This window comes from Dipodomys spectabilis, unplaced genomic scaffold (assembly GCF_019054845.1).
Source record: "Dipodomys spectabilis isolate Male_0828 unplaced genomic scaffold, ASM1905484v1 ptg000783l, whole genome shotgun sequence".
NCBI classification, from domain to species: domain Eukaryota; kingdom Metazoa; phylum Chordata; class Mammalia; order Rodentia; family Heteromyidae; genus Dipodomys; species Dipodomys spectabilis.
Window position 1 is genome coordinate 5,955,551 of NW_024871460.1, and position 13,782 is coordinate 5,969,332.

The 13,782-nt window shown below is 46.6% G+C and overlaps 1 protein-coding gene across 1 annotated transcript in view; it reads right to left on the bottom strand.

The window, feature by feature from the left end:
- The window catches only part of Deptor (DEP domain containing MTOR interacting protein), a 121,596-nt gene extending 120,326 nt beyond the window's left edge, over window positions 1-1,270 (bottom strand). Inside the window, exon 1 of the mRNA XM_042672992.1 lies at window positions 977-1,270. Within this exon, the coding sequence (XP_042528926.1) occupies window positions 977-1,101 (125 nt within the window). The 5' untranslated portion in view covers window positions 1,102-1,270. The remainder of the gene's footprint in view (window positions 1-976) is intronic.
- Window positions 1,271-13,782: the final 12,512 nt, after the last annotated feature.

Sequence of the window (13,782 nt, forward strand, 5' to 3'; positions counted from 1 at the left end):
CCGCGTGCCAGCTGTGCCTACAATGCTATAAGGCTGGGTGGCTTTGTTGTTTCTGTTCTGTTCTGTTTACCAGGCAAAGTGACTTGAGACCACACGCTGGGAACGGGTCCGACCGTAAATCCAACGGTTAATTATGTGGCCAAGAAAAAGGAACGAGGAGGGAGACCGAAGGCACGGGGCTGTTTCTGGGTCTGGGAGACCTGACGAGGCGGCTTCATTCCTGCTGCAGCCCGAGGACGACCCTGGGGTCCAAAGCCCCGAGTGCGCGCGCTGGGCAAGGTGACACCGGGGCGGCGGGCCTGACACGGTGGCTCACGCCCCCTTGCGGACCCAAAGGAGAACTGATGAAATGCCCTCGGAGGGAGAGGCTCCGGGTCTCCGACAAACAGGTTCTCGGGGTGGGGTGGGGGTGCTAGCCACCAGCCTGCCAGCGAGGCGGTGTGATCCGCCTCGTTTTTACAGACGGAAAGCAACGGGGTGTCAGGAGAGTGAACGGGACGCGCCAGCCAGGGGGACACCCGAATCTGAAGGCGATCGGAGGAGAGGGGCCGTGGCAGGCGCGGACCCCCACACCGCCCCTCGGGCTCTCGGGAAAGAGGAGGTGCGGGGTGCCGGCAGGAGGCCAGGCGGCTCCCGGGACGTAGGAAGAGCGCAGGGCGGGTGGGGGTGAGGGCGCACGGGGGGCGCGAGGCGGCGAGGGCGCGCGGGGACGCAGCAGGCAGCCCAGGGCGCAGCACGCCCCACCTCCCCGCGTCCCCGTCCCCGCAGCCCCGCGTCCGCGGCGTGTCCTCTCCGGTGGCTTCCGCCAGGCGCGGACACAGCGTGGGTCCCCCGTCCACGCGTGCCAGCCGCGGTCTTTGGGAGCCGCGCGGGACACGCGAGCCATAGAGCCCCGGTGCGCGTGCGCGCAGGGCTGCAGCGGGCACGGGCTGGCAGTGCCAACGCGAGCCCACCGGGGCTGCGCCCCTCGCCTTACCGTAGCTGCTCCCCGGTCACCAGGACTTCAGCCATGCGCTCCAGCTCCCGTTGCTGCGCCCCGCCAGGCCCGCCGGTGCTGTTGCTGTCGCCGCCACCGCTCCCGGAGCTGCTGCTCTCCTCCATGGTCCGTACCGCGCCGCTATCACCACCGTCTCTGCTGTTTGGCTGAGGACTTGGGTGTTCAGATCAGTCTGCCCTCACTGAGGCCTTCCCCCGCCATCTTTGTTCTGGGCAGTCCCGAGGCTCTGCAGCGATTGGCTGGAGAGGGAATCCCTGCGGGTAAGCTGAACAGCTCGGCGAGTCGGGCCGATGTGAACTCCTGTAGGGGGCGTGGCCAGGGCTTCGGCGTGGCCTGGGGGGCGTGGCCGAGGGAGGAAAATATCAACACCTAGGCGGGGCGGGGCGGGGCGGGGCGGGGCGGGGCGGGGCAACCGAGCTGTGGGCGCGGGCCAGGTGCGAAGTCAGAAGGTCTATTTGGGTAAAGAAGGTTTGGATAAATAAAGGTTCGTGCAGTGGAATCCTGTGCTTTTATGGTATTTTCTATTCATAAGGTGCAGAGAATAAAACTTAGAACAATAAGTCGACATAGTGAGCAATCGACTATCCATATGTCACTAACAGGGCACATGCATGTCCTAACCCCACTTAGCAAGAACAACCTTCATCAAGACAGAACGCGGACCCTTGGCTTCTCCCCTAAATGTGCTTCATCTTCTCAACAGTTATTGTAACTATGACTTGTTGACATCCGCTGCATTAAAAATGCAAGCAGGCAGTGCGTGTCACTCTGGCTACAGGGTTGTGCTCTAAAAAGATTTCATCTAGTGTTGATGGTGCAGGCTTGTGACCCAAGCACTTAGGAGACTGAGGCAGGAGGACTGTGAGCTCCTATATCAAAAAATAAGCACAAAGCTGGTGTGATGTTGCATACTTATAATCTCAGCTACTGGGAGGCACGGATTGAGGGGGTTGCAGCTGGAGACCATCTAGGCAAACAAACAAAAAACCAATATCCCATCTCAACATAGAGCTGGGCACGATGGCACGCACCTGTCACCAGCTACGTCGCAGCACAAACAGGAAGATCCTAGGTTGGCCCAGGAAGAAATAAGTATAATGCTCCATCAGGAAAATAAAGCAATAAAGGCTAAAGGGGTGGCTCAAGTGACAACTGCCAGGTCTGGAGTTCAAATGCCAGTATCATCAAAAAAGAAAGAAGTCAATAAATTAAATGTCAAGCAAAAAAAAAAAATAAATAAAGTACTATGAGCCAATAGAGAAGGAAGTAAATACTTTCAAATGACAGAATTGGCTCAAAGTATACTTAGAAGTTATTGTTCAACATTCCTCCTTCTAAACTTTTGTTTTATTTTGTAAAGCTCCACTATCTACATGCAACTGAAAGATGTCTTGCAAGAAAGTATTAATTTTTAGAAATAGCTTCACATTTACCTGCTGAGAAGCTGCAGGGACCGTACCAGCCACCATAGGCTGCGCCACCTGTAAGCATACAGATATTGCTCCGCTTGTGCAATGAGACACAACTGGAAGTCACTAGGCATTCCTGAAGACTAGCATCTGGCCCTGCAGGGGACAGAAAGATAGGACAGGCAAAGCTCCTGCTGTAATCTCTTGTAGGTAGACTATATCAGTATCATTTGAGCCATATTTGGAAGTATTTATTATCTTAGCATTATCATTATTATTATTATTTAGACATTATTGTCATGTAGCCCAGGCTAGCCTCAAACTAAATCATCCTTCCTTAGCCTCCCAAGAACTGGGATTACAGGTGTGCACTACCATGCTTAGTTCAGACTATGTTGTTTAAGGAAGATGGTATGAACTTTTCCCAATGTTGCATAAGACCATTCCTTATCAACAACTAAAAATCCACAATTTGTTGAGCACTTATTTTTGTGCTGTATGTGGTACCTTATTTATACTGTTTAATTTGTCATCACAACAAAACCTGAATGTTAGATATTCTAGCTTTCAAACTATAAATAGCCAAGCTTGAGTAAAGAAAAAAAGATGAGTAATTTGCCTAAATGTCACACCTAGAATGCTCAGCAACTCTTGAGCCCTAATTCTATAGATTCCCAAGACAGTGCCCAGTCATGGTCCAGAAAGGAAATAACTCCCCTGTCTGCAGCCAACACTCGCTATTAGATGACGCTTGTCAAAAGAAATTACCTGATTGATGAAATGATATCCCCTTCTGTATAACACCTCAAGAATAACAATAAAATTATTTTTCAAATAAAGAAATTATGTTTCTAGCTTTTTATAAAAAAAAAAAAGAGTGGTAGAAATGTATGAGAGAAATGGCTGTGAGTAAATGAGCTTCTAAGAGCTTCATTCTACAGAGTCAATCAAAAACATTATCTTGTGCTCTGCTACCTGAGCCACGCTTCCAAGCCTGCTTTTTGCAGGTTATTTTGGAGATGGAATCTGATGGACATTTCTGCCCTAGATGGCCTCTCATTAAAATCCTCAAGATCTCAGCCTTCAGAGTAGTTGGGGGCTGGGAAGGTGGCTCAGTGGTAGAGCGCTTGCCTTGCATGCATGAAGCCCTGGGTTCCATTCCTCAGCACCACATAAGCAAAAAGAAAAAAGCCGGAAGTGGTGCTGTGGCTCAAGTGGTAGAGCACTAGCCTTGAGCTGAAGAGCTGAGGGACAGCGCCCAGGCCCAGAGTTCAGGCCCCACAACCGGACCCCCCCCAAAAAAACAAAACAAAACAAAACAAAACAGAGTAGTTGGGATTATAGACCTGGGCCACGAATTTTTTCTGGGCACACATTTGAAAACAAAACAAACAACAACAAAAAAACCTTTTAACACAAGTAGATGTCCCATTAACCTGCTTCCCGTATTTCAGTCCCATAATTATTACAGAGATTATCACAAGTATCTCCCTCAAGTGTCCATCTCTTTTGCGTGCATGTGTGTGTATGTATGCGCGTGCGTGCACACCTGCCAGTCCTAGGGTTTGAATTTAGGGCCTGGACGCTGTTTCTGAGTTTTTCTGCTCAAGGCTAGTGCTCTACCCCTGAGCCACAGCTCCACTTCTGGCTTTTTTGGAAGTTCATTGGAGATAAGAGTCTTACAGACTTCCCTAACTGGGCCAGCTTTGAACTGTGACCCTCAGATTCTCCGCCTCCTGAGTGGCTAGGATTACAGTGTGAGCCACCAGCACCAGGCTCAAGTGCCCAATTTTCACGTGGATTCTGTCATATATTGATTACACTCTTTTTTTTGGGGGGGGGGGAGGGGTCCGGTCGTGGGGCCTGAGCTCTGGACCTGGGTGCTGTCCCTCAGCTCTTCAGCTCAAGGCTAGTGCTCTACCACTTGAGCCACAGCGCCACTTCTGGCTTTTTTCTTTTTGCTTATGTGGTGCTGAGGAATCGAACCCAGGGCCTCATGCACACAAGGCAAGCGTTCTATCACTGAGCCACCTTCCCAGCCCATGATTACACTCTTATTCTAGTCACTTACCCTCTTTGGATCTGGGATTCACAATTCCTGTCTCCTGTGGTTTAAATGAAATAAGACGATATAAAGTTTCCATTAGATCAAGTTTTAAAGATCCTGTAAGGTCCATTCCTGGATGGCGAGTAGACCCCGCCCAGTACCTGCGTTACCTAGGCAACTGGGACACCCGGAAGAGGTCACATCTGTATCCGCTGAGGTCACATCTTAATCTGATGTGGCCACACCTTTCTCCCACCTGGTCCCACCTCTTACCTGATCCCACTTTTCTTTACCTGGACACACCTTTCCCCGCCCCTACCCTGTATAAGGCCTAATCCAGGGCCAGACATCCTTTTTTGCCTGCCGCGTGGAGTGCCAACCTTGCCTTGTTCCAGCAGGTCTACTAAATAAACCTACCCCTTACCTGAATACCACGTGCATGGAGCTGTTCTTACTCGGCTACCTCTTTTTAAAAACCTAACAGATCCATTTCAGTAACAAAAATGTGTCAGTTGAGGATAAAAATATTGAGGGAGAGTGAACAGCAGCCTTTATTGTTCTTGCTTGACAAGGTGTGTGTGTGTGTGTGTGTGTGTGTGTGTGTGTTTACAGGAAATGAGAACCAGTGTGCTGGTATTGCTTTAACCTTTCCTTTGAAGATCTGCTGGTTTAGAAGACCGAGCCTTTTACCTAACTTAGGGAAAGTTGAATCAGCTGAGAATCAGCTGACTTTGGACAACTTGTCTGCCCCAATGCCAGGAACCCCGAGGCACCTGGTCCCAGAATGCACTGTGACCCGTGGGAGGTGGGGGTGGGGGTAGGGTGGATGGTAGAGAGAAGGGCATTGATAATTCAGCAGCAAGACTATTTTAGAAGAGTTGAGGAGCCTGACCCCTTTGCTTTGATTCCCAGATCCTCTTGTCAAAATCCATTCCAGTCACAGAAGTTTCTGCTCTCCTGTGGACAGTTTATCACCAGTCCCTTTGGGCATGGGCGGGGAGGAGGAAGGAGATTAAATGAAATGTAATAAATGAGAAATGTAATAAATGCTCTGCTTTTTTTCCCTCACTCCCTTGTTCTTTTCCTTCCTCTCTCCCTCCTTCCCCTTTCACTCTCCTTCCTTCTTTCTTTCCTTTTTTCATTTCCTCCCTTTTCTTCCTCTTCAAGATAAAAGTCTTTCTTTGTAGTTCTAGCAGACTTCAACCACCGGATCCTCCCTCCTCAGCCTCCTCAGCTCTGGGCTAGCAGGCATGTGCGGGCATGCCCCAGTGTAACAAAAGCTCCTGTTGCAGGTGGAAGCCATGCAGTGTGAATCCTTTCTTTCGCTTATCTTTCTTGCTATTTTGGTGCTCCACGACAAATGTGTCCTGGAGTTTTATTGCAGAAGGATCAGCTTTCTACCTTTATGAAATAAACCAAGATATGCAAGACACAAGCCCAGATGTTGAGAGAGTCCAGAGGGAGAGAATTCTGTCCAATTGCCATCCAATTGCCCAGATTTCCCTCCCTCTCTTTCTGTCTGGTTGTTGGCATCATTGCTAATGATGCCACCAGTTTTCTGCCCACACTGAATGTAATAACTGTACTTTGTCTTACCAAGGCCACTGGCAAATGAGAGGGTGACAGAAGTCACCGAAAGGTGACTGAACGTGAGAATAGCATCAACTCAGAAGCAATTCCTGTTTACTCTTAATGCACATCTGCTTTATTCTTAATGTACATCTGTTTGGCTTCTTCACTCAAGGATGGATCTCTACTACTTGAGCCACACCTCCACTTGTGGCTTTTGGATGGCTAATTAGAGTTCATAGTCTCCTGCACTTTTCTGCTCTGGCTGGTTTTGAAGCACTTTGGTATAGCTGGGATTATAGGGGTGAGCCACCAATGCCTAGCCTATACTTGTCTATCAGATCTTTGTTCTTGTGACATCTTCCTGGACTTCCCCAAGGATTACTGTCCCTTCTGTGAATTTACTTCCAACAGAAAGGTTAGATTGCTCTTAACCATTCATGGAAACCCTGATTCTTTAGCCACCATTAGTTTTATCCTGAATGGGAGAAAGTGGATGATTGAGCAGACATTTCTGCTTCAAGATCTTTTAGCAAAGGTACAGGGCTTTTAAAAATAGATATTAAAAACCCAGGTGCCGTTGGCTTACACGTGTAATCCTAGCTACTCAGATGGCTGAGATCCGACGATTGCAGTTGGAAGCCAGCCTGGGCAGAAAACTCTGTTAAGACTCTTATCTCTAACACACAAAGAAGTTGGAAGGGGAGTGGTGGCTCAAGTGATAGAGCACTAACCTCGAGCAAAAGCAGCCCAGGAATAGTGCCAGGCCCTGAGTGCATGAGTGCAAGCCCTAGGATGGGCACAAAAAAAAAAAAGAAAGAAAGAAAGAAAAGAAACGAAAGAAAGGAAAGAAAGAAAGAAAAAGAAAAGCAAGCAAGCAAGAAAGAGTGAAAGCTTCTTTCACCCTCATTTTTAGTGGTGAAATTGTGTTGGACTCAGCTCTTTGTAGCAATCAACCTTACAGAGAAAGCCTGGGCCCTGCTGGGTTCTCTCTAGTGCAGCCGGATTTCCTCCAGTGAAGTCCCCTAAATCTTAAGCTTTATTCACTCACTGCAGGGCTCCAGGACTTCATACCCCGGTGTGTGCTGCCACCTACTGACATTTTTTGCAATGACATGAATAACCGGATTGCCTCTAGGAAAAGAGCCTGTTGGGAAGTTTGGGAGGAGGCTGCGATTTGTCATCTTACCTGGAGCACGTCTGGCTTTCAGTGGTCAGGGGCTAAGATACTAGATATTCTCATATTCTCAAGAAATTGAGGGAGCCAAAAAAAATCCAAATCTCTTCCTTTGGAGGAACTCTTTGCACCATTTTAATATAATCCTGAATGGTCAGAAATGCAAATTACATTGTGAATGGAAAAAAGATTGGACCGTGTTCTCTCACAAGCCCTACCAGAAAAGGTGCATCTTTGCACAAAATGGCTTCACCTGCGACACACAACTTAGGTCTGCATTTGGTGGGGTGCATCTAGGATGATTGGATGTGCGTGTGAAATAAGAATTACATTTTTGGCCTCTTAGGAGGTGGAGATCCAAGGATTGTGGTTCGAAGCCAGCCTGGCAGGAAAATTGAGATTATTATTTTTCAGTTAAACAGAGAAAAGCCAGAAGTGGAGGCATGGCTCAAGTGTTAGAGTGACAGTCTTGAGAAGAAAAGGCTAAAGGACAGCACCTAAGCTAATAATAAATAATTACACTATTGAACCAAAATTTAAGATGCCAAATAAAAAGAAATGATGGTAGTTTTCAGCTAAATATTTATTCTCTAAATCTGAAATGATTCATTATAAGTGACTACATAAGTCTGAATAACTCATAAGGCTTTCTATACTCATTGAAGTTTTGAAATATACATTATTTTATTACATATGATTTCTATTTTCCTTCCATATACTTTCGTAAAGGCATCATTAATTTTAAACTATGTACACAAATCAAGGTTATATTGTCACAAACCTAATATAAGAAAATGTGAGAATTTTTAAAACATTTTTTTTGTTAATTTGAGATACTTTCTTACTTTGAAGGCCAAGATCACCTGGGGGTCATTCATTGTGTGACCCAAAGTGGCCTTGAACTTGCGATTCTCTTGCCTCTGCTTCTTTAGTGCTTTTTGCTTAGGGCTGACCTTAGATCTCAGCCCTCCCAAGTGTGCCTCCTGAGTAACTAGGATTACAGATGAACACTACCACATCTGGCTTATTGGTTTACATGAGGTCTCACTAACATTTTGCCAGGGCTGCCCACAGATGGCTCTCCTCCTAATCTTTTCCTCCCAATTAGCTGAGAATACAGATGTGAGCAACTGTTCACTCTCCTCAATTCCATATTGAAAATTTTTGAGAGTGATGGAAATTTATCTTGATTTGGTAGTGGGTTCACAGCCATGTGTTTTTGTTAAATTATTAAGCCATTTTAAATGGGGTGCAGTTTATTTCATTTACTTTATATCTCAATAAAGTTAATTAAAAGACAACACAAAGGAGCTCTAAAGTAGAAGTGTGCTCTGTGACTTTGTCGGGAATTGGATGGCTGGCTAGAGATTCTGGATGGCTTACTTTTTTTGTTGGTCATGGGCTTGAACTCAAGGCCCAGGTTCTTGTCCCTGAGCTCTTTTGCTCAAGGATAGCACACCACAACTTTGAGCAACAGAGTTTTCTGGTGCTTCATTGGAGTAAGAGTCTCATCTATTTTTCTGCCGAGGCTGGCTTTGGATCTTGATCCTCAGATCTCAGCCTCCTGAATTGCGAGGGTTACAGGCCTGAGCCACTGGTGCCGGGCACAATCCCTTTTCTAACTCAATGAAGAACAAAAGAAGGAAGCTGGTTCTCCTGTGAACTACAAAGCAATACCGCCATCTTGTGGAAAATGCCCAAATGGTTTTACAAGCAAAGCATGAAAATTTATTTAACAAGAGGTGTGAGGTTTAAGCTACGCTATGTGATTTCCCAATCATGAGATTAATCTTCCTGTAAATTAGAACTTCCTTGTTCTGAAGTTATTTGAAGAAAATCAAGTTTCCAAGATGCTACAATACTATTTTATTCTATTTCTCCCACTGCTTGCAATTACTTTTTTTGTCTCTTTTTTCCATGCTGGGAATTGAACCCAGAGCTTCCATGAGCAGACTAGTCTGGCATTCCCGCCTTACCAGGCACTTAGCCCCTCCCATTTCAGCAGTGCAATCCCCCTCCCCCCCAGACCTGAACTCCTCCCTGCCCTAGTACTCTCCCTGGATTGATTGGTACTCCCATCCTCCACCCAGACCTAGCTGTGCATGCAGAGTACCTCCTCTCTAGCCTGGGAATTACAAGGATTCACCTGGATCTGGGCAGGGGCCATATTGTTCCTTCTTCCATGGGGAAGATGGTCCCACTAATAAAGCTCCTTATAAACCTCCTTCTGTACCTGACTATCTCTCTGGTCTTCAGGATGGCCGGGATGGATTCTTACACACACAAGCTCTGTGTCACTAAGCTACACCCCCAGATGTTTCATTTCATTTTAAGAGAAAACTTAAGTCCAACTCCCTGCAGGAATATCAGATTGATAGAAGAAATGCTTTGTTATCATTAAGCCAAAATAAAATAGTTGAATAATTAGTATCAATAAGCAAGAATGAAATAACCCACATGTACGTATGAGACTGCTTATGCTTTACAATGAATTTAGAGGAAAATACATCTTGGAATACTGAGGTCAGAGTTGAGATTCTGCACCCGGCCTGGTATAATGAAAACATCAGGGCTCTCTTGCTGCTGCTCTGCTGCTGCTGCTGCTGCTGCTGCTACTGCTGGTGAGTGTGTGTGTGTGTGTGTGTGTTTGCTAGTCCTGGGGCTTGAACTCAGGACCTGGGATCTGTTTCTGAGCTTCTTTTGCTCACGGCTAGCACTCTACCACTTGAGCCACAGCACCACTTCTGACTTTTTCTGTTTGTGTGGTACTGAGGAATGGAACCTGTTGAGGAAGAACATAAGTTAGCCATTTAAGGGACAAACAGTTTTTGGAAAAACCAGTTTTTGGAAAAGTTCTCGGAAAACCCACAATCGAAACTGCAATTATACCCCTAGCAACTACAAGTTAGAAAAAGGGTTGAGAAACATGACCCCAGTTACTGGAAAATGGACAAGTTGGTCAAATTCCTGGAAAAAGCAGCTGTAGGGTCATAAACAGTTAAAAAAATATATTGTTGCCTGCATTCCTATGGTTAGTCTTATGTATCCCAACCAATGATCTGCTTGCTATGTATGGTTTAACCAATCCTGTAATCACTAAGTTGGAAAGCCCCTACCTTTACTGGAAATGCTTATGCCCCTAACCAATGAGCCTACCCTGAAATTTGCCCGTGAAATGCTGACCAATTATGTAGAAGCCCGAGAACCTTAAGCCAATCATGTAACTGCTGGGATGGAAACCCCTCCTCTTGCTGGAAACCCTACATAAACCCTGCTGAACATATGGCGGGGACTCACAACTCTGACTCGCTGTGTCGGTGACGATTGTGAGTCCAGGCTGGAGCTTGCAATAAATGGCTCTCGTGTACTAGCATCAGATTCGGCTCCTTGGTGGTCTTTGGGGGTCTGCGGCCTGGCACAACAGAACCCAAGGCTTCATGCATGTTAGGCAAGCACTCTACCACTGAGCTACCTTCCCAGCCTCTGCTTGTTTTTACATAGCATGTTTTTCTTTAATCATACAACCGTGCTGATGGATTATCCAAGAGTCACTTCTCACTAGGTAAGCACCTTCAAGTTCAGCCTGTCATTTCCCTGGTGTTTTCACAGTTTGAAAGAGATTAATAGCCAGGTGTTGGTGGCTCGCACCTGTCATCCTAGCTACTCAGGAGGCTGAGACCTGAGGACCATGGTTCAAAGCCAGCTTGGGAAGAAAAGTCCGTGAGACATGGAGCTGTGTGGCTCAAGTGGTATAGCACCAGCTTTGAGCTAAAAAGCCAAGCAAGAACATGGAGGAGCTGAGGTCCAGCCCCAGTACTGGCCTAAAAGAAGAGGTTAATGAAGGAAATGAACCAATCTTTCTGTTGGTTCTATCAATATCTACCTTGCTAGGCACTTTAATTACCTTGGGCCTTGTGTCCAGTAAGAGAAGTCAGGCAAGAGAAGAAGAGAGATGGGGAGAATATGGAAGGGTTGGCATTGATCAAGATGCACTGTACTCATGAACTGGCATGTTGAATTGAAACTCCTTAAAGACCATACCATTTTAATAAACAAGAAAGGGGAAAAAGCAACCAGGAAAGTAGTAGGAAAGTTTATTAGGAAAGAAATACAATATAGAAATATGGTGGGAAAAGGAGATGGTTATGTGACTTGATGCTACAATTAGAGCGCACTTCAGTTCATCTTCAGCCATGGGGTGGGGGTGGGGCACACAAGGTTTAAAGGAAGCATTGGGTTACAGGTGCGGCCTGGCTAGGCAGTATTTCAGTTCTAGTTCTTCAGAAATCAAAACAAAGTCGTTAGCAACATCACATTAAGGAGAATGCAGGCTGAGCACTAAAGGTATTCCCATTGTGTGTGTGTGTGTGTGGGGGGGGGGCATCTGTCGTGAAAAGCTCCACGTTCCTTCTGACTTTAGTCCTTTGTCACAAACATGGTGATTTATCAGTCCTGTGTTTCCTTCAGCAAAATTAAACACATCGAGGCTTTTTGTTTTGCCTGCCTTTAGTTAATTCATGCCAGCAAAACACACTGAAGCACCTGTTGTACATAGACTTTCGGTAGTAAAAGCGGGCTGTCTCTAGGGTGCAAACAGCACTAGCCATTGGGGGTTGAGGATTTATTGGGAATGCCTGTGAGACACTTGCAGTCCAAGTCCAGCCTGCGGAGCTGAGCTCACCTGAAATCAGGAAGTTTAATGCCTCCTGATCTCCTTTTCCATTTCCTGCTCCTTTTGCGTTTCCCCATCGCTAAGGGCCAGCGGCTGCCCTTCCCTTCCTACCACCAACTAAAGTTCCCTGCCCTGTTCTAGTATTTTCATATTATCCCAGAAAGAATGGGGGAAAAATACCTACTCATTACCTTTGAATTGTAACCCTCACCCACCTCCCACATAACCACATTCTTTTTGATGTGTGTGTATGTTTGTGTGTGTGTCTGCATGCCAGTACTGGGTCTGAACTCAAGACCTACAAGATGAACTAACTCAGCTGCACAGCTAATGAGCTGAATGCTAGGTGCAACCGCCTCTCATTGCTTGAGTTCTATAAATGTTACACAGGGCATTTTCCATGTAGAAGGGACACGCCTTGAAACACGCCCCTGTGTGAGGACAACTTACTGCTACAAGTTCTTCTCAAAACTTATCACTGCAAAGCTGGGTACTGGTGATCACACCTATAATTCTTGCTACTCAGAAGGCTGACATTGGAGATTGCGGTTCAAAGCCAGCCTGTGCAGGACAGCCTGAGACTTTTTGGGGGGGAGGGGCAGTCATGGAACTTGAACTCTGGGCCTGGGCTCTGTCCCTCAGTTCTTCAGCTCAAGGCAAGTGGTCTACCACTTGAGCCACAGCGCCACTTCCGGTCGTTTATTGGAGATGAAGAGTCCTGTGAGACTCATATCCACTGAACTACCAACTAAGCTAGAAGGGGAGCTGTGGATCAAGTGGTAGAGGGCTAGCCTTGAGCACAAAATGCGAAGGGCCAGTGTCTAGGCCTAGAGTTCAAACCCCAAGACCATCACCACAAAATGACAAAAAAAAACAAAACAAACAAAAAAAAAACCCCTTACCATTACACTCAGCTGTGCTCACTTGAACAATTCAACCCTTGAAAAGCAGTGTGAGTAGTGGCAACACCAACACCAATAAACATCACATAGGCCTGACCAAAGAGGCAGTTCCAGTCATCATATTAAGAGTAGGTTGAGCTGGATGCTGGTGGCTCATGCCTGTAATCCTAGCTACTCTGGAGGCTGAGATCTGAGGACTGTAGTTCCATACCAGCCTGGGCAGGAAAGTCTGTGAGACTCTTATCTCCAATAAACCACCAAAAAATTGGAAGTGGTGTTGTGGCTCAAAGTGGTAGAGTGCTAGTCTTGAGCCAAAGAGCTCAAGGGCAGGGCCCAGGCCGAGTTCCAGTCCCAGGACCTCCTCCCCCCCAACACACACACACACACACACACACACACACACACACACACACACACACACACACACACACACACAGAGTTAGTTGGTGTTTGAGTTCCAGTCCCAGGACCTCCTCCCCCCCCAACACACACACACACACACACACACACACACACACACAGAGTGAGTTGGTGTTTGATCAAAACAGCAGGCTAGTTTTTAAACTTTTAATATAACTTCACGAAGGTGTTGTACAGAGGGGTTACCATAAGTCAGGTAATGAGTACAGTTCTGGTTTTTTTGGAAAATGTACCGCCTTCCTTTTCTTCCCCTCCCTTCCCTGCCCACAAGTTACATAGTTCATTTTCTACACCGTGTATATGACTGCCTTTGTTCATCCTCCCTCCCTCCCTCCCTTCGTTACCCTAAAAAGACAATACACAAAAGCAAAAACAAATGGCACACCACCACCAAACCCGTTTCCACTGCCTGGAATTCATTGTGATAGGCAGTAATTTGGACGTTCAGGATACACACACACACACACACACACATCGATGTAGTCTTTACATATAGTATATGTGCATATAGTGGTTTTTGTTTTGTTTTGTTTGGGTCCAGTCGTGGGGCCTGAACTCTGGGTCTGGGCGCTGTCCCTCAGCTCTTCAG